The 27271-nt window shown below is 36.9% G+C and overlaps 1 protein-coding gene across 1 annotated transcript in view; it reads right to left on the bottom strand.

Moving 5' to 3' along the window:
- LOC126335437 (uncharacterized) overlaps positions 1–5253 on the bottom strand; it is a 93001-nt gene extending 87748 nt beyond the window's left edge. Inside the window, exon 1 of the mRNA XM_049998719.1 lies at positions 5058–5253. Coding sequence (XP_049854676.1) covers positions 5058–5063 — 6 coding nt within the window. The 5' untranslated portion in view covers positions 5064–5253. The remainder of the gene's footprint in view (positions 1–5057) is intronic.
- Between the last annotated feature and the right edge of the window lie 22018 nt (positions 5254–27271).

The raw sequence follows: 27271 nt of genomic DNA, 5'->3' as shown, positions 1-27271 counted from the left end.
AGCAGCAACAAAACAACAATAACAACAACAACACACACATAGTGCCAGTTCTGACAAATCTTTTTGATTTTTAACAGCTAATCGTGCCTTTCATAATCAGTAAAATGAGACTTATTCTAGTTTAAACAGCTGAAAATTGAGCCTTCACGTTCAATTCTGCAGCTAAATTACTTGCATTCCTAAAATAGGGATAATAATGACATTGTCTTGTTCATATTTGCCATGATGTTGGTAGAGAATGTCTGTGACCCCATTAACTTTGACTTGACGGTTTGCACCGAAGCTCTCACAATTGTTATGACTGGTTATACCGACCCTCAAGATTTCTACCAGAAGGAACTGTATGAGCACTGACTAAAACTTTATGCTATGTTACCTTGGTCTGGGAACATACACACATTTTTCTTACAATATAAATTTTTGTGAGAATATAATCCCCATGTGGGGACAGAGAAGACGAGCTTAAAATAAACAGTCTAATACAACAATCATAGAGCTGTATCTTATTTTCTTACCATGTCGACTCTTCATTTATTATATAATTCAAACCTTTCACTTCTTCAGTTAATTGCAATGTCAGAGTCACACTGCATGTATCATCCCCAAAATTTGACCTATTTTGTACGCACACACACGCACGCACGCACACACACACACACACACACACACACACACACACACACACACACACTAGAGCTATGCCTGCAGTCGACACCACAGTCTTACATTATGCCAAGATTGGCTTAGTGATAGCACATGTTGTGTCACAAATTAGTGGGGCTAACACTGTTATCCTTCTCACCTTAGCAACAACAAGTAGATATCCATACTTTAACGTATTTATGTTTCATATCCTCAATGCAAGTGTGTTGTTTCTTTATTTCACGCGTAGTTAATGAGTGTCGTGACTACGCAGTATTGTCCATTTCATCCAAGGTGGATTTCACAGTGTCGCACAACCAAACCTTTCAGTGGATGGCTAGTAACTACAAGAAGAAGGCAGCTACAGTGTCAAGATATGTGTTGCACTTTAACTTAAACATATAAAAATAACTAAAATATTGTAATGTGGTGTAACGAAAACATTAGTACTCGTCTGTCAATCAAAATGTAGTAAGCTGGCGTCAAGGTGTGAGAGAAGGTAATAAACTGTTATACAGTACAAGTCACTTTAAGAAGAGAGAATGTTACGAAACAGAGACAACTACATTCACGCTAATACTTACGTATCCATAAGAAAGGCCTTTGAGAAGTATACAGTAATTTTTACTATCATGTACTGGTGAAAGATCTATCAGAAAAATCTATTAAGTTCTGGTCATACATGAGGTCATTTAATGGATCCAAACATTCCAGTCAGTCTCTTGTGGAGCCATCTGGCACTGAACTGAGTACAACAGACAGAATGCAGAAATTTTAAATTCCACGTTTAAAAGAATATTCGTCCAAAAGGATACCTCTGTACCAATGTCTGACCATGGCAAATTCTCTCAGATGGGAGGAGGCATCAATATTACCATCTCCAGTACTGAAAATTAAAGCCACATCAAATGAATAAGGCAGCAGATATTAGCCTCTGATGGAATTCTAGTTAAATTTTACATTGATACATTGTGGAATTAGCTCCTTTCTCACCTTGTATTAATTGAAAACATGTTGCGTGATTAAGAGTTCCATGTGACTGGAAAAGTGAGCAGATAATCCTGTTTACAAACTGGTAAAAGATATAACGAAAATATAATTAAATGACCAATATCTCATTTACAGGTTCCTCGAGCAGGAGAGAAAAAAAAAAAAAAAAAAAAAATCAGTAACACTGGCATGATTTAACATCTGCCATGAATTGTTCTGTAGCTTGTATTACACGACCTACATAGGTGGATGTAGGGACCTAAAGTTCTTATTTCATGCAGAAATCTATTTATTTACAATAACTGAAAGGAATCTGAAGGCATCTGAAACTAAGAAAAATATGACGAACATCAAATAACTTAGTTTTTTACCAAACTGCGGTCTAAGGAATATATTAAATGCAATTTATAGTAAATATGGTGGCAACTGTTTTCATCTGGGCTAATTTTGAAATATCTTTACTTAAAAAAAATATCCATTCAGGGAACATCTGTCTTCTATATCAATATGTACGAACCTGCAAGAAAAGAGAGCAAAAGAACCTATGGCATACTCTAGACAATTTACTTCAGAGATGAATTATCCCATGTTTTAATTTTCTGCAAATCATGCTGGAATGGTTCATTCAAGCTCAAAAAGCAGCACTACTTCAACATACATACATAAATTGAGATTAAATATCCCGCTAAGTTTTTCAACAAACAAAACAAAACTGTTCTCTCTCATTTTCCATACAACCTCAACAAAACCATTGCCACTGCTAAAGTGCCACTGAACAATATACTTCCATGATCATTCAGGCCTTATGAAATCAACCATATTCTTAGTTGGGGTTTTGACTACTTCCCCTTATGCACTAGAAGCATTCGTGTGGATACAACAACACACAAGTTGTACATCCATGTTAATGGCTACTGCTAAAGTCATGCTAAACAATAACTTTCACTTACTTGCTGAAAAATGCCCCACATCACAAAACTTAACACTCATGTGCCAGTTAAATAACTTGTCTTCCTCAACACCATCTCCTTAGGTGGGTAGTTTATCCAAAATACTCTCTACATAACCTCCTTTACACCTGTACAATCATACATATTAGGCAAACAGCACATACTGAACACTGACAACACAATATAACCAATAACAGCTCTTTTTTTTTTAATAGTAGCTTTCTTACTAAGAGTGTTATATTTGCTTGCAGTTGATTCGAGCATAAGTAGGATACAGACTTTAATGACAGTTGTGTAAAATGCAGAGTCTCACAATTGTATCATAGATTAAAATGTACTCTGGCTTCTAGCAATGTCAAGTGGTTAAAACATCACAAGCTTTCAACCAAGCACCTCTTGGTCACTGTCAAATGATATGACTGTCAGTCGGGAGCTGGTATGCCCTTATACAGATTATATGGGCATACGCTGATTTGGAGTTCAACACAGCTGCTTCAGCCTCGCAATCAATGCATCCAAAGCCACACTGCTCTATGAAGAGTGTTATTGGTTATTCTTTTTGACAGATTCTTTAATTACATACTTCCAGAAGCCATTAGTGAGAGTCACAGCTGAAGTTTCATCATATTTGATCCAGTAACCACTTTCCAGAGCATACACCAACCCAGAAGCTCATATTGTGACCGGCAGAGGTTTCATCAAATTTCATCCAATTACTAGAGCACGGTTCACACTAACCGTTTCAGGACAGTGTAATTAAAGAAACGATCACAATACACATCAGTGGTAACATCTTTATTAGGGATGAAGGCCTGGAGCTCAGAAGAGAGTGGAATCCAGTGATCATGGGGGTGGAGCAAGTGTATCGATGGTGACCTAAATCAAGCATATACAGCAATGATATGAGCACCAGTGACATCACAGCTGGCAGCTCGTGTATATGAGGGCATACCAGTAGTCCACTGGTAGTAATGCCATTTGAAAATGCCCAAAAAAATGCTTGCTTAAAAGAGCATTGCAATTTAACCACATGATAAGACAGTAAGCCAGAGGTCTACAGATTTCTGCAGATGAAACTCACTACTGATGTATTTCCTGACTCAGTCCGTATCCCATCATGTGAAATGTAGATCAATATGAACAACTGAAATGCTGAAAAATACTGCTCCCTTTCCATGCACAATGGATTTTTTTAAAAAAAAGAAGTTCCTACACAGATGCAAGTTACTAATTCCTACCCAACATCATCTTCACAATACAATAATAGAGATTATAGGGAACGGAGGAGACGTCAAGGAGAAATCTTTTCAGTTAACTTTCACATTTCACTTTGCTGTCTGTGAAACACTAATTCACTGGACGAGTGAACAAAAATTTTGGCTGCACCATTGTGCACCCCTTCTTGTGCTAAAGGCAATCTCAAAGTGTCATAATGAATGTCATTTTTCCTTCTGGTATTGTGATTATGTAGGATATATCATTGTTCCTTCTGAACTGCAGCGGATTATTTACAACAAACTTCGTGAGAGACTGTATGCCTACTGAAGCTGTAGTCAAAATATGTAATTCCTTAAACAGCTGATTGCGACTGAATACCAAATATTACCATTACAGCACATTTTTTGAGCAATGAAGACTTTTTTTTTTTAAATGAGTTATGCCAGGACTTTATTCAGTATGACATTATTGGAAAGTATGTCAACATACTATTTGCCTCTTCTCAAGAACAACTATGATTCTAATTGCAAAGTTTAGCTGAACTACTTGGTTTTAGCAATTCCAACAGATAACCGCCATTAAAAAACTGGAACTAATGCATTCAAGTTTTCGGAACCAAAGCAGATTATACATTTCCAAAATCATTTTATAATAATCACTAGTACGGCCAGTTACATTTGGAGCAGGTCTTATAAGGAATCGATTGTCAAAACACATTTACTTATATGTGGCCAGTTTACAAAATAGCCAATGTTGGACATGAACCCTCTCTTAGAACTATAACGCGCGGAAATACGGGTCCAGGAATTCTAGTATAGCTAGTTATGCAAAAAAATTAATTCATTTTATCATGTAAATCTAAAACCTAATCTCTTGTACTTCTAAGTAACAAAATAAACACACAAAGCATTCATTGGTTTGAAATGGTCTCATGCATTCAGCCGGATGAAGCCAGAGAACATTCCAAAATAATCATGCGCTGGGAGAACCTTAAATGATATTTTCATTGCCAAGTAGGGCATAAATCGCGTCATTGCAACAAGTTAAAGACCATACATCACTTTGTCACAAACGCCACACCCACATTCCAAGAGAAATACTCTGTTACGACAGTGATCAAGGAATCAGCAGCGGAAAGCTGAGGAGCAACTAATATCATAAATCACTTACGATAAAAATTCCATCAAATTAAAATCAAGAAGAAATATTCTGTGCAAGTCGTGACGAAGATGACGTTTAAAACTGTGTTACATTAACCTGCATGCTTTTCGTCGAACACTTCAGGCGTCCCAAGTTACGAGACAGCGTTCACATAATTATGATATAACAAGAAATAATCCTTGATAGACATTATTTTGCAATTTGCTGGTTGACAAATCTTGACACGAATTTCCAATTTTCAAACATGACGCTTCAAGTAACCAAAGATGTTTGTTTACTGCTTGGATTTCAAAATATGCCCACACCATAGATTATAGTATTTGTCATGGCCATGTCTCTGCTCACCGTTTGAACCACAAGCAACTACAGGCCGACCTACACGATCTGAAGCAGCAAATAGGAGCTTATAGTTAATAACAGCGCAGACACACCGTGGCAAGTAAGCAGTAGTTTTTCACAGATATGTGCGCAAACCTGGAGTTAGAGTTCGAGGTTTTAACAAAATTGTTCAAATGTCTGGGAGCAAATCAAATCTGCGCGCACAAATTGGAGTGTGTGGATAGGAGATAGCCATAAATCTGGAGAGGGCCAGCTGTTTGTTCAGTATAGGGAATCCTAAAAAGTTTGATACTCAACAGAGCTTAACGTAGTTCATTGCTTAATTTATTTTAGTAGATAGGAGTCACACACGTTTGTGGAAAGTTAAGACGAAGGAATAGACGGATCGAGATAAGAAGGCAGGTGCTTGAAATTGTGCAATATAAAAAAACAAGAGCAGTTGACACTACAACAAGCTCAGAAACTGTTATTTTAAAAAGTCGGCCCAGGCTTAACCTAACAGCTGAGTTCTGAGGCCTTCCACTTAAAAATCTCCCTCATTACGTTGATCAGCATAAGGAATTTCTAATATACTTCCAGTCAATACTATCCTATTCCATAATTTTTTATTACAGACAATATAAAATCAAAGAGGTATTTATTCTACTGAACACTGTAGTTAAAATATTGTGCTTAGCAGATAAAGGAACATCTTGCAGCAGGGTGGTCCGGGACATAAGGATTCCTCTACTTGTGTTCTCATCACCATACAAGGAGAGTAACAAGTTACATTTTTTCTTTGTATTTCCATAGTCTAATCCTTAAATTCCTTGTGTGCTTTGTGAGAGGTGTAGTCTCATGTTTTAATAAATTTAAATGCAGACTCTCGCACTATGTAACACATTTGTCATCTGTTTGTTTTGTATTGCTTAGTCGGTCACCAGCCTCCATTGGTGGGACACAAGGAGAGTAGCTAGATACATATTTAGATTTCTATGTTTAAATTTTAAGAGAGTAGTACTAGGATGGATAGGGTGTGTGCATGCTGTGTGCAGAGTCAGGAGGAGCTGGTTGCAGTTTGTAAACAGTTGCAGTCATTTATTACGAAAAATAAATGACAATACTTCATGAAATACATAGATGTGCCGCAAGCAAAGGGCGACAGACAAAATAAGAAACCTCTTCAGTATAAAAATTTCAAGTTTGTGTTATGTAGAAAGTACGAGCAAAGTAATGAGCTTTGACACTTCTATTCAGGTCGCTTGTCTTGAGGCCTCTGTAGAACTGGCTGTGGCCAATAAAGCACAGCGCTTGTGTTCCCTTCACATAGATACCACTGCTGTCGCATTCTCATCCTGGAGAAGGGTCAGTCAGTGTGCACTTTGCGGACGTATTCATCACAGCCCTCTCTGCTCTCACGTTCCTGACTGGAATGCCAGTGTTTAACACTACACCATAACAGCAGCAGAATCCTGACAGTTATGTTAAAGAAGTTAATACTATGATTAAAGTAAGTGATTTCAAATATAGGCCTCTGTCATGATCCAATAAAATACAAATCATTCATGCACGACAGTTTTACAGGAGTCTTGCTGTAAATTTGGAATCAAGATGGATAACTGTTCAGTCTTCTTAAGCCGGGTTCACACACGCAACGAAAGTATCGCCACAAGTCAAGTCATTCTGGAGTGGCGCTGTGAGCTACCGTTCACACAGGACGCCACAAATTCTTCGTCATTGCGTAGTTTCCAAAATGGCGTCACCTGTCTCAGCTGATTAAACAGCTGTGCATATTACTAAATAAGATGTTTTGGAACCATAATAAATGTAAAATATTACTTACCAAAGTGTTTCTCGTCTCTCTTGTCTCAACTACATGTTTTAAGAACCGGTCTGCAGCTTCAAGCCAAGCAAGGCTGGGTGTATAAATACCGTCTGTAGATGCACCACTCTTAAGTGATTTCAGTACTTTTTTATGTTCATTCATGTAAAACTGCAGTTCGCCATTAGCAGTGGTGATACTTTTGTTGCCTGTGTGAACCCGGCTTTACAGTGGAATGAACCAAGATTTGCAAATTAGTTCAAATGGCTCTCAGCACTATGGGACTTAGCTTGTGAGGCCATCAGTCCTCTAGACCTTAGAATTACTTAAACCCAACTAACCTACGGACATCACACATATCCATGCCCGAGGCAGGATTCGAATCTGCGACCATAGCAGTCGTGCGGTTCCAGACTGTAGTGCAAATTAGTAGAAGCTATAATGATTTCCTCTACGATTTTACAGTGTTATGTCCATCTGAATTGCCCAGGAAGCTAGATGTACAGTTCATCTCTGCAAACAATTTAGGATCTCAGATAGCAGAAGGAGTACAAAGAACACAGAAATATTAAAAGGAAGCCTAGTTATCTACTTCTATTGCTTTATGCTTCAGATACTGTTGCTATATCAACAGCTAAATGTCAATACTCATTTAGCTCCATGAATGATATTGCAATCCCTTGAGGAAAAGCCCTTTTGGTGGATCATACGTCTGATTTTATATTCATCAGTTTCACTGAACTTCTTTTTTCTGTGTTTGACCCACTGCAGTATTTAGGAACAGGGAGGCTATCAGCAGAGGTAGTCCCTTTCATAAGAAAGATGACTGCAGAATAATATCCTTCTGAGCTTGTCTGGCAAATTTTGAAGGATTAGCTGAGTACTGGAGGCTTTAATTTTCTACCTAAGGCCTTGGCCTTGCTTGTATGTAGATACATAAGAGGTTGCTAATATATAGAAACTCATTTTCAGTAATACCTTCCTTTTTATTGTAATATAATATCACCACTATCAGTCTTTACTTTGTTTCTATTTTATCAAAGCAAAGATCTGCCTACAAAAAAAGTGAGAGGAGTGGTATCTGTTCATCTACTAGTTTCTTAAATGTGTCGTGAATCATGCATATTCTAATTTCCTTTCTGAATATTTGTCTAGTAACGTTTTATTTGTACTTGCAATGCTCTCTGGCTTGTTTTTGGCCCAACTGCACACGACTTTGTTCATTGTACACGCTGGTGTACCTGCTCAATAACTGTTTCCATTTGAAGGCTCCATTGGCCTTTGTCGTTGCAGTTATTGATGGCAGGCTACGATTGGGGCCTAAAGATGACGCCTTTTGGCGTCGAAAACTGGTAGCATGTTTTGAATAAATGATGTTGCATTCCAATGCAGCTGTTGGTTTTAATTGTCATTATTTAAGTAATTCAGATGCTGGCTTGTAACATTATACTTGTCCCAGTTAATTGTTGCAGCAGTAAAGGGATTCTCAGTTCAGTGACATAAGTAACTAATAGCTTTATCAGTCAAATATTTCATGGTTACACTAATACGTGAAGAAAACGTTCTGCTTGCTATCGTTCTTCTTATATTGGTGGTACGTCTATAAACAAATTGTTAAGCAATATATATCACAATCGAATCCACTCTGAGCAAGCAATGCAAATCACAATAATACCCAACCCACTAAAAGACAGAATGAACTGACTGCAGATGTCGTTATGTCGAGGCATCAGTTACTGATCTCCTGGTATTCAGTTGGAAACACTAGCAAACGTCCACTCAAGAGTGTAACTCGCCACTACCACTTGAGGACAGTTCAGTAAGATACTGTCCTATGTACTATTCAGCCCAGACCTGTACTAGTTACTGTCTCTTCTGGATCCTAAAACGAAATATCCAGTTTTTAATTGAGGCATGAACTGTCCATTTAGTCCAAGCTAGATCATGAAAGGAACCATTAAACTTTGGCAAATGAACTGCTATTAATACCTGAATAATAAGCATTTTCATATCTGGTCTTCTGTGCTTCACGCAGTGGCTATTGTGTGCTTGTTTATTCCTGGGGTTTCATGGAGTTTCTGCATGCTATTCTACTTGTCACCACATCAACTCATACCACTCTCAGTTCTGCTTTGACTGCAGTGTATTACACACTGCAATTACAAATAAGAAAAGAAATATACATAACAACAGTCATGTTGTAATTTAAACTTAGCATGCCATTCATTCATAATGAAGGTTGGGCTACGAATTTTGTTGTGTCACCAACCATACAGTACTTGGGCATGTCACAGAACCTCCTCCTCTCACAAATCTGCTGTGGATCAACTGCTAATCAATCTTACTATTAGTGATATCCAATATCCAACTATTTTTCTACCTCTCCTAGATGATAAGACCATTAACACTTACAAACTATAGCAATACCAAGTACATTTTAAAACCCCAAGTATATTTTAGTACCTCCAACTACAAATTAAAGAGTACGGGAAGGAATTTTTCTCATGCATTTTAATTCAGCATTCCTTCTCCCCAACTACTGAGTGAAGTTCTCCATTCTTATGACTTGATTTTGTTCTATGTTCAATACATGTGCACTAATTATAAAAAAAACAATCAATACACCTACAAAAAATTGTATTTAAAACCAATATTCTGTTAGTTCCAGAGGGCACCTTTGGCTAAATAATTGCATGTTGAGTATCTTTAACCCTGCCTCTGACAGACAACTCTTCATTCGTTTAAGTACATTGGTATCTTAATATGAAACTTTAAACTTGATCACTGATACTGGCTGAGTTCCATCAAAGCCATATTTTTGTACTTCAGATTGCAAGTCTACTCATCACATGCTTAACGTTAATATACTGTTTACATCCTCAAATTTTTGCAAATATATTTACAGATGTACTACTTTTTAAGTTGCCAGTAGTATTATAACCAAATTACATTAATGTACAACCATATACAAAATGACAACTACACAACTAGAGTTGGCAATTTAATTTCTTCCCTGTGCATTGCTTCAAGAAAGACACCTAACCGTATTACTGATCGCTTCACCAAACCAAGTACTTCTGGCAAGCCCTAGGCCTCCTTCCTTCTCTTCAACCCTCCATTACATGCACCATGGACTGTGAGTCTGCAGTGTTGTCTTTCCATCAACAATCACTTATAAATTCAAGATTTCCATTAGCGGCTTTTTCTACCTTCCCCTCCTTCCATAACGAATTATTGGCAACAGTTGAAGTTAGTCATTATTTCCAGAAGCAGCAGTCTCATGAGGTGTGGAGTGTCAGTCCGCGCATGTGCATTCGTGTGGCGCGATTCTATCATCAGTTCTCTTACTATGTATTGTAGGTAAGGAGGTTTCTTCCTGTATAATATTACAAAACATAGACAGTTACGTTTAGAAACTTTATTTATTTATTTATTATCCAAACTGTCATACAATTATGAGTCTTTTCATTGACCATCACCGATTACTGAAATGAGTTATACACTTTTTTTTCAGAAGAACAGTGGATGACGATCAGGTTTTGCAGTGATTGAACGAAGAGCTTGGTAATGAAGAATATAGTGATCTGGAGTCAATATTAGAAAGTGATCACTATTCAGATAGTGACTAGTCGCTGGATGAAAGTGATTCTATCGAAAAATTTGGCTTGTATTTTGGGAAAGACGGTATTCAATGGGGCCATCGACCTCTAATCCAAAACAGAAGAGTAAGGAGACCTCAACATAATACTGACAAGCATTTACCAGGAGTCATAAGCGAAGCAAAAAAATGCCAAGTGTCCAATTGATTGTTTACAACTTTTCTTCACAGATGGCATTTTAGAAGAAATTGTTCGCTGCACTAATATTTACATTGCTACCATCTGTTCTAAATATTCAAGAAAAAGAGATAGTGAAGACACTAACATTACAGAAATCAAAGCTTCTTTAGGAATCCTTTTCTTGGCGGGTGTGCTATGAACATCACACACAAATTTACTAGATCTCTGGGCTGCAGATGGTACTGGAGTGGATTACTTCAGACTTTCAATGGGCATAATCCATTTTCGTTTCTTGCTGACATGTCTGAGATTTTATGACGTCAGAAACAGAGCTCATCAGAAGGAAACAGACAAATTAGCTGCTGTCCGATTCTTGACACATCAGTTCAATGAAAACTGCAAGAAACATTATAGTTTATCAGAACTAGTTACAGTACATGAAATGCTGGCTGCATTCAGGGACAGATGTGGATTTATACAATACACTTCATCAAAACAGGAAAAATATGGTATAAAAATGTTTGCACTTACATATGCAAGGATGTTCTATACCAGCCATTTAGAAATATACTGTGGAAAGTAACTGGATGGGCCTTATCTCTGGGATAACACACCTCATGCTATTGTCAAAAGAATGGTGAAATGCATATCCACATCTGGAAGGGATGTAACATGTGATAATTGGTTCACATCAATTCCACTGGAAAATGACAAGCTGACAATGGCTGGAACAATTCGAAAAAATTACAAATACTGCATCCAACAAAATATATGACAGTTGAACTATCGAAAGATGAAACAACAGCACATGTTTCTCAACAACTTTTATGAACAGGTGAAGACACGTGTCCTTCTGACCTGACAACTGGCCACATTAAACCCAATAGTTATTTCTAAAAAACATAGCCACTGCTAAAAACGAACTCATCGACCAAACTTATCCAAAAATTGTTCTCAACTATACCAATCTGGTCTGGCTATTTGAAAGGGCAGTTTTGGCAAAGAAAAATAATATTATCGAGGATATCAACTTTAATACTCAAAGAAAATTCCCATTGAACAGACAATACACAAATCGATTGACATAATGGTAAATGTTGAAGAAAGTGTGAACTTCCCTGCAGAATTTCTAAACTCTTCCAAGCAGCAGGAGTGTAATTGGATCTCTGATCATACTACTTAGAAATCGCATCTCACAAAAACTAAGTAGTGGAACATGGATGATCGTCAAACAGCTATCGAATAACATCATCGAAGCCGAACGTACGACAGGAAGTACAGGAAGAATACCACTGATTTCTACTGAGCTGCCATTCAGGTTTAAAAGACTGCAATTTGCAATTAAATTAGCCTACAGTTTTAAAATTAACCAAATGCAAAACAAACTTTAAAACATTGGGTCATCAACCTCAAAGACTCCTGCTTCTCTCATGATCAACTATATGTAGCTTGCTCTTGAGTAGAAAATTCGAAAAAAATGTACTTACATACAAAATCAAAATGTTTATAAACAAATATTGAGATAGAATATTTTTCAATACAACTCTTATACTTTAAGGTTTATCCTTTTATTCCAGTTAACACACAGTGTCATATTCACTCACTGGGCGAAGCCAGGTACCCCAGCTAATATAAAATAAACAGTGAGCTAGATGAGAAAAATTTTCGATATGCGTAAGAAAATGACCCAGATTCCAAGCTAGCAGAATGAGGTAGTTGTCCACGAGATAATTAGCAATCATATAAGTGGCTGACTGGGATCTGATGTAACTGCACCATTCATTGCTTCGAGTGGGCCTTTACTATTTGGTAACACTTATGTATGTCAACAAAATGAGGTAATGAATGTTTCTTTTGATTTTGCTCATATATGTATACTTTGCTAATATAAAGTCAGCTGTTTTTTTTCATTTGTGAAAAGTATGTCACATGCCTGTTTGTGTTATAGAAAATGCCATGGGTGCTCGATTGTTAGTACTGTAGAAGTACCCACTATTAAGGATAAGTGGCACAGACCCTTGATTCTCATGTTTGTCACTGAGCTTGTTAGCCTATTCATTCACATCCTTAAATGACATTAGATTAGTATTAACATGAAACAAATCTGACAATGGTTCGTCTCTTTCACTTTTTGTCTTTTTTCTAGTTTCCTGACCCATAGAATAGGCTATGTCGTAGCACATGCCATTAGATAATACTCTGTATTATGTAAGTGATACTTCCCTACTGTCTTGTGTGATCTTCTGTGTCCTTCCAAATCACAGGGACACCAAACGACATGTGAAGTCCTTTCAACCAACGTCTCAAGAGTGTAACAAAGGTAAAACAGCGTACATGGGGGTCACTTTTGTCTTGGTCACCAAACTTGGACCAAAAATAAAGTCAACAGCATTTTTTACAAGATGATTAAGATTTCGTTTTTATGATATCAGAGTTAATTCACCACAGATATAACAAAAAGAATTTGGGTTATTTATACAGGTGTCTATCCATTTATTCTTCTGAATTCACACAAAACACAAACCTTCACAAACTTACAGCAACTCACATTGCAAGGTCAGAGCCCTCCTCACAGCAACTCACATTGCAAGGGCAGAGCCCTCCAACTACAAAACTATTGAATAGGGGTCGACAAGAGGTTTTCGAACTTACACCACATATAGCTCGAACAGCCAGTTTTTGAGCCAAAAATACCCTTTTTGAATCAGAAGAATTACCCCAAAAAATAATACCATACTACATAAGCGAATGAAAATATGCGAAGTAGACTACTTTTCGCGTTGAAGTAATGAGTAATGAGGAATGAACAAAAATGTTGTCTATGGTTGTTCTACTGTTCCTTAGCACTCTCGTTGGAAAGAATACGGTTTGCATAAGATTATATGAATTAAGGAGGTATACCAGCATCCTCTTCCTTGCACAATCACTTATACAATCATATATGTGGTTTCAGAATTGGCGTTTCAGCATGAAATTGGTAACCACTACAGCTGAATTTTATATCACAGCAACTGAGATGGACAAATTAAAAAAAATCATCGAATTTCCTCAGAGATAGTTATATGTCAAGCTAAATAAGAGTCATCTACAGACCAACCAAGATGATGAAATGAAAAGTTGTAAAGTGAAAGTAGGAAGAGGAGTTAAAGAAAATGAAGAGGGTACCAAGTCAAGAAAAAATGTAATGAATCATCAGCTGTAATTAAAGAGGAAAGCGACCAGTTAGTTTCCAGCGAGAGTGCAAGGGAACAGTAGAACAACCATAGACAACATTTTTGTTCATTCCTCATTACTAGAAAGCCATTCTGTTAGAAAAAGGTGAATGGCCTTTCAGATCATGATGCACAAATTTTAACTCTAAAAGATTTTTGTGCTGCAACACGTGTTAAATATAGTCATCAGCTGTTTAGGAAAGCTGATCCAGTTGCTGTAGAGACCTTTGTAAACCTTATCAAGGAACAAGAGTGGCAAGATGATTATAGCGCTGATACAATAGACGATAAATATAATACTTTTCTCAAGACTTTCTTGTGCTCTTTGAAAGTTGCTTTCCGTTAGAACGTTCAAAACAGGATACTAGCACAAACAGACAGCCTGGGTGGCTGACTAGAGGGATAAGAATATCTTGTAGAACAAAGTGGCAATTATATCAAAACGCTAGAAACAGGCAAAATCTAAATGCAGCAGCCCATTACAAACAGTATTGTAAGCTGCTTAAAAATGTTATTAGGAAGGCAAAAATTATGTGGTATGCAGATAGAATAGCTAAGTCTCAGGATAAAATTAAAACCATATGGTCAGTCATAAAGGAAGTGGCTGGACTGCAGAGACAGGTCGAGGACATAGAATCAGTTCGTAGTGGGAATGTCCATGTTACTGATATGTCGCATATATGTACAGTTCGTGGATTGTGGAAAATAATTTGAAGCTAAATCACTGTAAGATTGAGTTTTTACAGTTTCTAACTCACAATTCAACAAGAACCGCTATTTTGATCAGACAGAATGGGCATATTATAAGCAAGACGGAACAGTTCAAGTTCCTAGGCGTTTGGATAGATAGTATGCTGTTGTGGAAAGCCCATGTCCAGGATCTTGTTCAGAAACTAAATGCTGGTTTATTTACCATTAGAACAGTATCTTAAATAAGTGACACTTCAACATGAAAAGTACCCTACTTTGCATATTTCACAGTATATATTTTCTTTAATGTCGTTTGTTGTTAGCAATATTAGCCTGTTCCCAAGAGTTAAAGCTTTCTCACAGTTAATTCCAGGCAGAAATCCAATCTGCATGTGGAATGCACTTCCATGACTCTTGTGCAGAAAGGAGTGCAGTATTCTGCTGCATCCATTTTCAATAAGCTACCACAAGAACTCAAAAGACTTAGCAGTAGCCCCAACTCTTGTAAGGTTAAACTGAAGAGGTTCCTCATGACTCACTCCTTCTATTCTGTCGAGGAGCTCCTGGAAGAGCTAAAAAATTAAGCAAATTCCAGTGTTACATTGTTGATTTTCTTTATTTAAACTTTCGTCTTGTCACCTGAATATGTTTTTTTATATTTCATTTTATCTGTTTCCAATATCATGTTATAATTTCACGTATTATCTTGTTCCAGGAGCATGGAGACTTCTCCTTAATTTGGTCCCACAGAACAACAAATATATAAATAAATAAATAAACATGCCTTGCTATTAACAGAAATTAATAATACAATATGGTGCCACAAGGCACAGCAAAGTATACAGTGGACAACAATTATCCTCATTGATCTTAGCCTATGCATCCATTGATAAGATCAGTGAGGGTACTTGTTGCCCACTATATACTTTGCTGTGCCATTTGGCACCATATTGTATGAATATTCAAGATTAATTGTAAGGTGTGAGGCTTGAGAATGCATGTTAGCCCAAAACTGGTAACCACTAAACCCGAATTTTATACCAGTGGAGCTGAGTTGAATGAAATAAAGAAATCGAAATGTATCCTTTGGGTAGGTTTACTTGTTACATTCTTAATTTTTATCATGTTCAAGAAAAGTAAACTTACTGTTTGTTGGGATTAAAATGACTATGCACACCCACCAATTATGCATCTGCTTCAGTGCCAGTTGTCATGTTGGGCTGTTTAATAATTTTATGAACTGTGAAATATTTTGTGTTGTGTTTGTGTTTTCTTTTTACATTTGGTGTATTTTGTTGTGTTGTCAAGTTATAACCTTTTCACACTTAATTATATTGTATTTGAAATTGTTTCTACATTATTGTAGCAACATTATTATAAATCTATAAAATATGAGGGGACACAGAATTGTTCAGGGCAAAAAGATACTGAATACAATTTGATTTTGAGCACCAGTCACATTGGACAACTGCAATTTCATGAGAGGAGTCACATACAGGAGCACTGTTTTTTAAGCAAAAGTGAGCAAGTGTCCCCTGTTTAGCTGATTTCTGGTTAGTGTAACACCTCCTGTACCATACATACTTAAAATATTGTTGAATCTGGCAAAAGAAAACAGGTTGCGAATGAGGTATTGATGCTCTAGAAAACTATTCCCTAAATGCAAAGTTAACATCGTAATTATATAGCTACATCTGGGAAATGTTTTAAAACTTTTTCCTAAGCCTGAATGCAAATACCCCTAATTTTTCAATCATACCAGTGATGCAGCAGGAATCATTAAAATATTCAACTCTTTTCCATTTTAGTAGACCGTGTTAACTATTATTTTGTTTTGACCAGTCCATGAATCTAAACACAAGATATATATTTCATTCGTATTAGGTATACAGGGTGAGTCACATAAGACATAACACCCCTTTTATTTTGTGAAACGCAGTTTTCGGAAAATGTTAGATTGTTGAGAGGCACATTTTTTTGTTTGCTTGATGTTTCTAGCGCTGCTGTCAATTGATATATTGGGGCAAGTATGTTTTTTATATGGAACTCTATATGTTTTATAACTGCATCCAATAGCTATTGAGAAGACAATTACAGTGACATAGCGTTTGTTAATGTTGACATTGAAACTTTCGTAAAAAAATTGAGAATTTCCTAGAATGTGAAAGCACAGTGTCTGGAAACGGCATTTGTGTGGTGTAAAACACTGCCAAGCAGGCGCCACAGGCCAGGCGTAGTTGTATAGCATAAGATAGGCCTGCACTACGAATATAAAGCTTTATTTCGCCTTGAACCAACTTACAACCTAGAAGCAGGTTCACCTACGAATGTTGTATGTGAAAATACGACACAGCCCAGAATCTGTCGTATCACAAAGGTCTTAGAAAAACTACTTCCCATTCGTGTATCCTCCCAGATTTATGAGAGCTGACACAGAGGACTCAGCAGTTCATTCTTCAAAAATAAAGATGTAACTAGTGTATTAAATATTTTAATGTTAAAAAGATTTGACCTAACTTTTCCTGTATGTGACTGTGTTCTTCTTAGAGGTAAAATACATGCTGTCGGACAACTGTCTTTACCTACAATGCTCTAAATTATATCACAAGCCACACATTCGTTGAACAAAACATTTTACTAAAAATACTTTGGTGACTACCTGTACATCACAAAATAAATATTCTTCTTAATGAAACATCGTTTCATGCCGAACATAAGTGTGTATGTCAGTGTTACCAGCTATCTGCAGTACACGCTGTCGATTTATATGACACTGAAATGCAAATTTGTACACATGTAAATGAAATAAACAATTTGGCAACAATGATTTGGTAACCACCCAAATCACATAACATAAAATTTGCCTTCCAGAAAAATAAATTTATCGTTTACTTAAGCATGTGTTCAAACTATTGACCATGGACTGAAAGGCATATTTGCAGTTGCCATTTGAAAAGGATGATGAACAGATGTATTATAATGGCTGATGTGATAAAGCATACACTGGCGATTAGACGACACATATTGTCTGTTGTAGTTGAGGCTTCGCCATTGACTGCATCTTTAGAGTGCTCCCCAAAGAATGAAATCAAGAGGAGTTAAGTCATGTGACCTTCCAGGCCATTTGACAACAGAATTACTTCCTATCTAACGACGAGGAAAATTGTCATTCAGTATTTGCCTTCTGACATGGGACGAGTGAGCTGGAAAATCTTCGTGTTGCAGCCACATACACTGTCTAATATCCAGTGGTATCTGTTCTAGAAGATCCAGCAGAACGTTCGCCAGGAAGTGTGCGTACTAATGTCCATTTAGAAAGCCTGAGATGAAGTAAGGTTCCACAATGTTATTTGCTATGATGCTGCACCATACGTTTACGCTCCACTGCCGTCGATGTTGCACCTGCAGTCTTCTTCGTTGTTCTCTTTTTGACGTTCAAGCAGCCTGTCCGCACTAGTGTCTTATAATTCGTGCAATTGCCTGGACATTGGCGATCTACAGTAGATACAGAGCCCTCTACTGCCGTACTGGGTTTAGAGTATTTCTTTTACATTCCCTGGATAAATGTAGTATATCCAACTTCTCCTTGTTGGTGTAACTGTCTGCTCGAAACGAATGTTGAAGCAGAATGGAGCGGCCTGCAGTGCAGACAAGCAAACAGGCAAATGTGTTGACATTCCGACTCAGCGTATCACGAGAGCCCTGCCTGGCCGTGTTTGCAACGCTGATGTCGATTCTGGCTACCATGCTGTCAAATTGTAGACCAGTTCTCAAATTTATTTACGGTAGGTTTCAATGCCAGCATTTGCTAGAATTTCAACTTCTGATGTTCCTTTGAAGAATAATGTTTTCCCCTGCATTTATTTCTAAACTGAAACAGAATTGGTCAGAATTATAAATATTGGCCTCTGTAATCAACACAATTTTCGATTTAAGTTTCGACAAATTTGTAAGCATTTTGCCTCAATTCTTCTCTATTCCCTCTGCACATTTGAGTGACGAATTTATTGACTTTCCTTCTGCACATTTGAGTGACGAATTTATTGACTTTCTTGAAACAAGTCGATGTCCTACTTTAAAATTATAAATCTATTTTGATGAAGCCTTGAACAAATGTTGTGATAAATTGTCATCATCTCTAGCTTCTAAAGCCCACCTCTTCATATCCAGAAAAGTATCAGAACTAATTTGCCAGCAGCAATTTGGAATTTATCGAATACATACCTGGAAATTTCTAACAGCTTTTCGTCTCTCACCCATCTCCAGCAATTTGTGTTCCCCTTTTATACAAGTCTTATGTTGTCTCTGTGACCTTTCTGTATCAGTGTTTTACAGTTTCAAGGGTGGATTTACCAGAGCACCAAAAGTTATTGATGCCCAACACCTATGTCACATTTTGGTCTTTTATTAGTTTTTCTCATTTCTTCGTAATCTATTTCATAATTTTCTCGAATTAGATCAGGATCATTTTATATATATATATATATATATATATATATATATATATATATATATATATATATATATTCGGAATCTCAAGGATGTGCACCAAGAGAAACTGTAGACTGTTCATCCAACACTCTCACATCACAGTCAGTGATGTGAACTAGGTGTCCTGGATACAGTGTTTCCTTCATATCATTTGTCTACACTTTGATGCCTGTGCACTTGGGTAAGTTGGTCAGCCACGAGAAAGAGGGGACTCGTCTCTCCCTTCCCACTCCTGCTATGAAATTGCAATCATCCAATGTGCTTGCTACACAAAATCAAAGAGCATGCAATATATCCTTGACTCAAGAATTCTATGCTTTTCATTATTGTACAGATGTCCAATAATGTTACCACAATAATGTACAAATAATTTAAAACGTAACATAATTAAATCTGAAAAGGGTATACCTTCAAAACAAAAATCTGAGAAGGGTATACCTTCAAAACAAAAAAATTACACCAAATGCAAAAAGAAAACTTAGATACAACTCGAGGTATTTTATATTTAATAAAATTAAAAAAGAAACATATATAGTGCAATATATGTAGAATACATTTAGAATAAATTTATCTGGCAAAGATTTGTTAAGCAACCCAACATGACAACTGGTACTGCAGTGGATACATACAGCAGTAGAAAGATATTTCTACCTCATTTCTAACAAATGCGTCTTTGGAATTCCATTTCATGATATGAATGAATTTGGTATTAACAATGCTATGAGTCTTCATATTAGTCAAATTTCGAAGTGAAAAATAAAATAGTGTGCAGGGAGGAGGGTATTTAAGAAAAAGACTTTTTTTCGAAAAGCTAGGTTCACGGTTGTAACTTACATTAAAAACCATAGAACATTTATTTGATTTTTTTGTATCTATTACTGTTACAACAGTATTCGTTCAGAAATATTAAGCTCAATTTCTACAGGGGGGTGTTTCAGCCTGTTAATGGCCGTATGTGCACATATGAAACTATATGTGTCTTTTATTTTGCTCTACACTACAAAATATTCAAAGCCACTCAAAACCGAAGTGTATCCCTCAATATAAATTGCCAGTTATATCAAGGCCCCCAATTTTATGAATATTTTTCTCTTTGGTTTAAGGAAAACACTGATATTTCCGATACTGGAGAGTGGAATTTATTTATTGAAATGGTCTTTCATGGCTTTATGGCTATGAGGGGTTTGTAAAAGTGCTACCACTTCATGGACATAGAAGAGGAGAAGACATATTTAATGAATTCCTGAAATTTGTGAAAGGTATCAACTTTCCACACTCTAAAGTTGTTGCTACAGTAGATGAAGTGCCTTCGGTGACTGGAAAGAATAATGGGTTTGTTACTCTTTTATGCTAATGATGATTCATTTGCAGCATTTCTTTCTTACCACTGTGTATCTTTCAGGAAGATTTTATGTGCACAAGTTCTGAAGTTCAATCATGTCATGAAAGTTGTAAATTATGTAGTAAATTACATCTGATCATTTTCTACATATCAATAATTGTTCACATTTTTTTAAATATGTCATTTTCTGAGTATGGTGGCTTAATTCTTTTTACAGACATAATGTGAGAGGAGAAGACATATTTAATGCATTCCTGAAATTTGTGAAATGTATCAACTTTCCACACTCTAAAGTTGTTGCTACAGTAGATGAAGTGCCTTCGGTGACTGGAAAGAATAATGGGTTTATTACTCTTATATGCTAAAGATGATTCATTTGCAGCATTTCTTTCTTACCACTGTGTATCTATCAGGAAGATTTTATGTGCACAAGTCCTGAAGTTCAATCATGTCATGAAAGTTGTAAATTATGTAGTAAATTACATCTGATCATTTTCTACATACCAATAATTGTTCACATATTTTTAAAATGTCATTTTCTGAGTATGGTGGCTTAATTCTTTCTACAGACATAATGTGGCTTAGTGGAGGAAGAACTATGGAATGAGTCAGCAGCTTCCTGAATGAGATTAAGTGATTTTCTGAAATCATCTTCTAGGCAATATTGTCCAGAACTTCACGAGGTATCATGGCTTCTACAATTTTTGGAATATATAATCTCAAAATTACATGAGCTAAATCTCTGATTGGAGGGACGAAATATCAATATTTCAACCATGATAAGTACAGTAAATGCTTTTCAGAAGAGAAATAAAATTATGGATTGCATATGCAAAAAGTAATTACCAGTCATATTTTCCAACTTTGAAATCAACTGCAGAAACATTAAATGTTTGCGAATGTGATTATCTGTTCTTTGTCAAACATTTTGAATTACTAGTCAAAGAATTTAATAACGATTCACCAGTTTTCAATACTTGGTCCAGCGATTACGTTTATTAATAATCCATTCGTTTCAGTTAACATTACTTTACTTGGAGGTAGGATATGTGAGATCTACTGAAATTGTTATCTTGAAGAATCAGAAATAGAAGTTTTAAATCTTAAAAATATGTATTTTAGATATCATATTTTGCAACTTCAAGCAATTTTTGCACTCTGGTGTTCAGAAATAAGTGTCCCATAATCATTAATGTTGTCTTCAAAATTTATCCTTGATATGGCTCGACATAATTTTGTGTGGTCACATATTTATCTGTAAGGACCATGAAGAATAAATACCGATCAAGACTGACAAATTCACATCTAGATGACACATTAAGAATGACTTGTTCCAGCTACACACCAGATTTTCCTAAATTTACAGCAAAGATGCAGTGACAAATTTCACGTTAATGATGTAAGCTGCAAATCTAAACAATTTAATTATAATTCTTCAAAATACTTTTACAGCATAACACATTTGCAGTAATAGTAGTAACAGTACCACTGTAATACTGACATAGTGAATATGATGGAGGTGGTGCCTGCTCCACATTACATATAAGTTAAATGTACCTGAACACAAGAGAATGTTGGACAGCACTGATGTGGATATGAAAGGTTTAAGTTGTATTTAGAAACTTATTTCATTAACACTTTCCTTTTTACGTAGTGGAATACCATTAATATCAGTCTCTTGTTACGCTTGTATCTTAAAACAGGGAAGACTTGCCTAAAAAAAAGTCAGAGAAGCAGTATCTGTTAGTCTATTAGCTTCTTAAATGTGATGTGAATCATATTTATACTTATTTCCTTTCTCAATATTTATTTACACACATCAAAAAAAGTTACAGAAATCTGGAATAGAGATCAACATAAACATCATTTCTGCCCCTTTTATTGCTCATGAAAAACACACATTGCATGTTATAGCACCAAACAGCGAGACCACCAGAGGTGGTGGTCCAGATTGCTATACACACTGGTACCTCTAATACCCAGTAGCACGTCCTCTTGCATTGATGCACACCTGTATTCGTCGTGGAATACTACCCACTAGTTCATCAAGGCACTGTTGGTCCAGAATGTCCCACTCCTCAACAGCGATTCGGTGTAGATCCCTCAGAGTGTGTGGTGGGTCGTGTGGTCCATAAACAGCCCTTTTCAGTATATCCCAGGCATGTTCGATAAGGTTCATGTCTGGAGAACATGCTGGCCACCCTAGTCGAGTGGAGTCAGGTGTCGTTATCCTGAAGGAAGTTATTCACTAGATGTGCACGATTGTGGCGTGAACTGTCGTCCATGAAGAGGAATGCCTCGCCAATATGCTGCCGATATGGTTGCACAATCGGTTGGAGGATGGCATTCACGTATCGTACAGCTGTTACGGCGCCTTCCATGACCACCAATGGCACACGTTGGCCCCACATACTGCCACCCCAAAACAGCAGTGAACCTCCACCTCGCTGCACTCGCTGGACAGTGCATCTAAGGCGTTCAGCCGGAATGGGTTGTCTCCAAACACGTCTCCAACGATTGTCTGGTAGAAGGTGACACTCATTGGTGAAGAGAACGTGATGCCAGCACTGAGCGGTCCATTCGGCATGTTGTTGGGCCCATCTGTACCACGCTGCATGGTGTTGTGGTTGCAAAGATGGACCCCGCTATGGGCTTTGGGATTGAAGTTGCGCATCATGCAGCCTATTGCGCACAGTTTGAATCATAATACGACGTCCTGTCGCTGCAGGAAAAGCATTATTCAACATGGTGGCGTTGCTTCAGGGTTTCTCCGGGCCATAATCTGTAGGTAGTGGTCATCCACTGCAGTGGTAGCCCTTGGGCTGCCTGAGTGAGGAATATCATCGATAGTGCCTGTCTCTCTGAATCTCCTCCATGTTTGAACAACACCGCTTTGGTTCACTCCAAGACGCTTGGACACTTCTTGTTGAGAGCCCTTCCTGGCACAAAGTAACAATGCGGATGCGATCGAACAGCGGTTTTGACTATCTAGGCACGGTTGAACTACAGACAACACAAACCGTGTACCTCCTTCCTGGTGGACTGACTGGAAATGATCAGCTGTTGGACCCCCTCTGTCTAATAGGCACTGCTCATGCATGGTTGTTTACATCTTTGGGCAGGTTTAGTGACATCTCTGAGCAGTCAAAGGGACCATGTCTGTGATACAATATCCATAGTCAACATCTATTTTCAGGAGTTCTGGGAACTGGGGTGATGCAAAAATTTTTATGTGTGTATTTTTATTTTATTGGTACTAGGAATGGCCTCTAGCTATCCAGTAAGGCCTCTTTCATTAACCTTTCAAACGCAAAATTTGAACACAATATATTATTTTTTGTCGTCATATCAACTTCTTTTAAATTAACTGATCTTTACAGGAGTCACTACTCTCTTTCTCTTCAGTTTACTTTTTCCTTTAAATACTTTTCTTAATAGGTTTGCATCAGATGAATATTTTCTGTTTTTTAATAGAATCAGTCCTATTTCAGAATCAGCTACAAAACTAGCTATAAAATATCACAAGAAACCTTTCTTAAAGTTCAGTGAAGCTGGATTTTATTGATCATTAGCTTCCCTTTCATACAGTTTGCTGACATTGAGGTCCTATGTATCCCCAAACCTACTCTTGGCCTCACCTGAAAGAAATTATCTGATGTCACTGCCACTTTATTTTCAGTCACAGTTATAGTAATCAAATCTCCACCACTTCAAGTGTTGGGTTGCAACACTATACTTGTCGCAATAAATGATTATAGGAATGAAAGGAGCTTCAATTCCTGTATTAAGGTAACTAATAGCTCTGTTGGTCAAATTATTAATGGTTCCAGTAATACACTAGGAATCTAACAAGTCCTTGTATGGGTCATAAGTCTGTCAGCAAAACATTAAGGTAGGTATGATCAATAGCGCCTATCAACAACAACATTTCGCAGTCGAGACTGCTCCAGAATCCACTCACTTCCGATGCAGTCCCATCTAGTGTAACACAATGACTTGTTCTAAGGTAAAGAGACACTTTATTCAGCCACAAAGAAGCGATAGTGAACCCACAGAAGGTCGCTAAGATCGTTTCATATTTGTGTTGACAGCTGAAATCAGCTTGACAGGAGAACATGGAGGGCCAGTTTCATACTAAGTCCACAGAGGGGGTTGTCTTTGAACTCTGACCAGCCACTAAAGTGACAGTGTGACTGGGAAAACCCATCTTTTGCACAGCATATGGCTGCTCCTGTCTCATGACTGTCTTTTGGATCCAGTAAAAAATTAAAACTTACCCCAAAATTAATAAAAAATTGAATCATATGTGTCACTGAAGAGCCAGTAGGCTTATTTGAAGCGAAAAAGATGGTCATTATGCGTGTGGAGATCCTCCTTCGATACCCGCTTTAGTTTATAAGTTATTGTAAGTTAAATGTTATAAATAATTCCTGATCTGTAAAAGTGAATATCTCGGCAATGTATTATGCGAGTGCAACAAACGAGGTATCTACAGATAAATCCCTAAAAATTGCATTGGACTGTGATCGTTTATTTAGTGAAATTTTTCACATATTTAAATGAGAGGTCAAAAAGTGGATTTTGTGCAATTAAAAACAGATTTCCTTACTAAATAAATAGAGAAAATTAAAACTAATGGCAGTGCTGTAATCTTTAGATATATAGCAAAATATTTTATGTATAATTTAAATTGTTTGTTAATATTTACGCCTATTAATCAAAAAATGGAGGAAAACTATAGAGATTGTTGTTTACAAATAAACTAGACAGGTACATGAAAACTGATAACAGCATAATATTTCTGGGAAAATTTTCATGTCATCTGATGTATAATATGTGCATAAAAGGTTAAAATGAAGAATTTCAGCAATGCTCATGTTCAGTAGTTTAACTGACTTCAGTGGTGCCTCACCAAGGTTTCCTGGGTGAACAACGGCATTCCGAGGAGTTGTCTGTATTCAGTCGCTGTTGGAGGTGACGAGGTTGTGTTAGTCTGTGTTTTTAGAACGTTTTATCCTATGAGCAGCGGAATAGACCCTCGTTCGCACGTGTGTGTATTATTCAGAGTTCCTAGTTTCGGACATAGAAGTTTTTTTTCCATGTGATGGACTTACTACTTTTTGGGTTGTGCGTGATACAAGCCGCACTTAGAAGGTTTTGGTGTGAAGCCAGTATGGAATTTATAGTTTGAGATACTGTAAAACTTTAATGGTTGCCGAAATATAACTCATGCAGTTAATTGTGGTTTATTCAAACTTCTCCAAGACATTAAGAAACTCTGTCAGGCTTGAAATTAATTTATTGTGAACTGTGACTTTCGATTTTTCTATGTTCTTATTGGAAATAAACTCGAATGTGTGAAACTTTAAAAGATACGTGAGTGACTATACGATTTTTGCATAGCAAAGTCTGCCTGCATTTACATTAAATACTTTTGTGAAACACTGGGTGCATTGCGACGAATGTGAGTGGGCGCCCCGTAGACAGAACGTAGCCAAACTTGTAAGGCCAACTGTGACATCACAGTTTATTACTGCAAATAATTTCTATTGATTCATTATGAGTAATGTAAAGCATATTTTCTTTAATATGTAATGTCTCTGATCTACTTTAAAGAAATGTAGAGGTTGTGTGACATGTTTATTCTTTGCAAGTCAAGTTGTTTGTATTATTTGGAGGAGAGTAGCATTTAATTATGTTTATTTGTGTTGACTTCTTAATATGCTTAATTGATGTGTTTTTTCAAAATATGTTTGTTGGTAACTACATTGTAACTGGTTCATACATAGGGACTTTGCATTATACAAAGAAAAACGCTATGTAGTTCCCCTCTGCAACGGAAGCGAGATGGTGTGCTAGGAAAAGGTGGATGTGACGCTCGTCTGGGCGCCAAATGAGAGGGCACAGTAGTCAGTTGACAGCAAGTAACTGACGGGAAAACAGTGCAGGTGCCGAGTGAGGCTTATAATATAACAAGTGGAATGGAATGGCCTCGATTTGAATATGCGGCTGTAAAAGGGTGCTCTCGATTTGGGAAAAGCTCTAAAATTATTATTAATAACGCCAAGAAGAGGTAAATAGAGTTTATTATTGCTAATGGAAAGACCTCCTAGCCGCCACATACTCGCCACCTCGATTGCCCAACCACTTTGATACCCTCACGAAAGATCAGAAATGTATTAATGTGTGAACCAGTAATGTTGTGTTTGGTTCTATGGAAATACAATCCTAATGTTCAAAAATATGTTTGAACAAAGTGTCCATCCTATGTACTTTTCCAAGTAGGATCCTCTCTGTTAAGTAATGAAATCTGAGAATGCATAAAAGGCATTAACAATTCTATGGTGCGTTTTTTATGTGTCAAAGTTTCATGCCAGTACACTTAATGTGCTGGGCAAGAATTACTTGTTTCTCACACCTATAACAGTGACTGTCCACGTTTGAATGTTTTGAAACATAAGTAGGAAATGAATTTAAAAATCAGCTTAGGAAAGAGTATTACTTGGAAAAGAAAGTGCTAATGTTTACTGATTTAAAATTGTTTTCAAAACCTACTTCTTTCACAAGTGGTACTATAAAAATTTTGTCTAGAGGTTGTTTGAAGTAATACACTTCTGGAAATTGAAATAAGAACACCGTGAATTCATTGTCCCAGG

This window comes from Schistocerca gregaria, chromosome 2, assembly GCF_023897955.1.
Source record: "Schistocerca gregaria isolate iqSchGreg1 chromosome 2, iqSchGreg1.2, whole genome shotgun sequence".
Classification (NCBI taxonomy): Eukaryota; Metazoa; Arthropoda; class Insecta; order Orthoptera; family Acrididae; genus Schistocerca; species Schistocerca gregaria.
The sequence above is the reverse complement of the archived record's forward strand: the minus strand, read 5'-3'. Positions and strand labels throughout refer to the sequence as shown.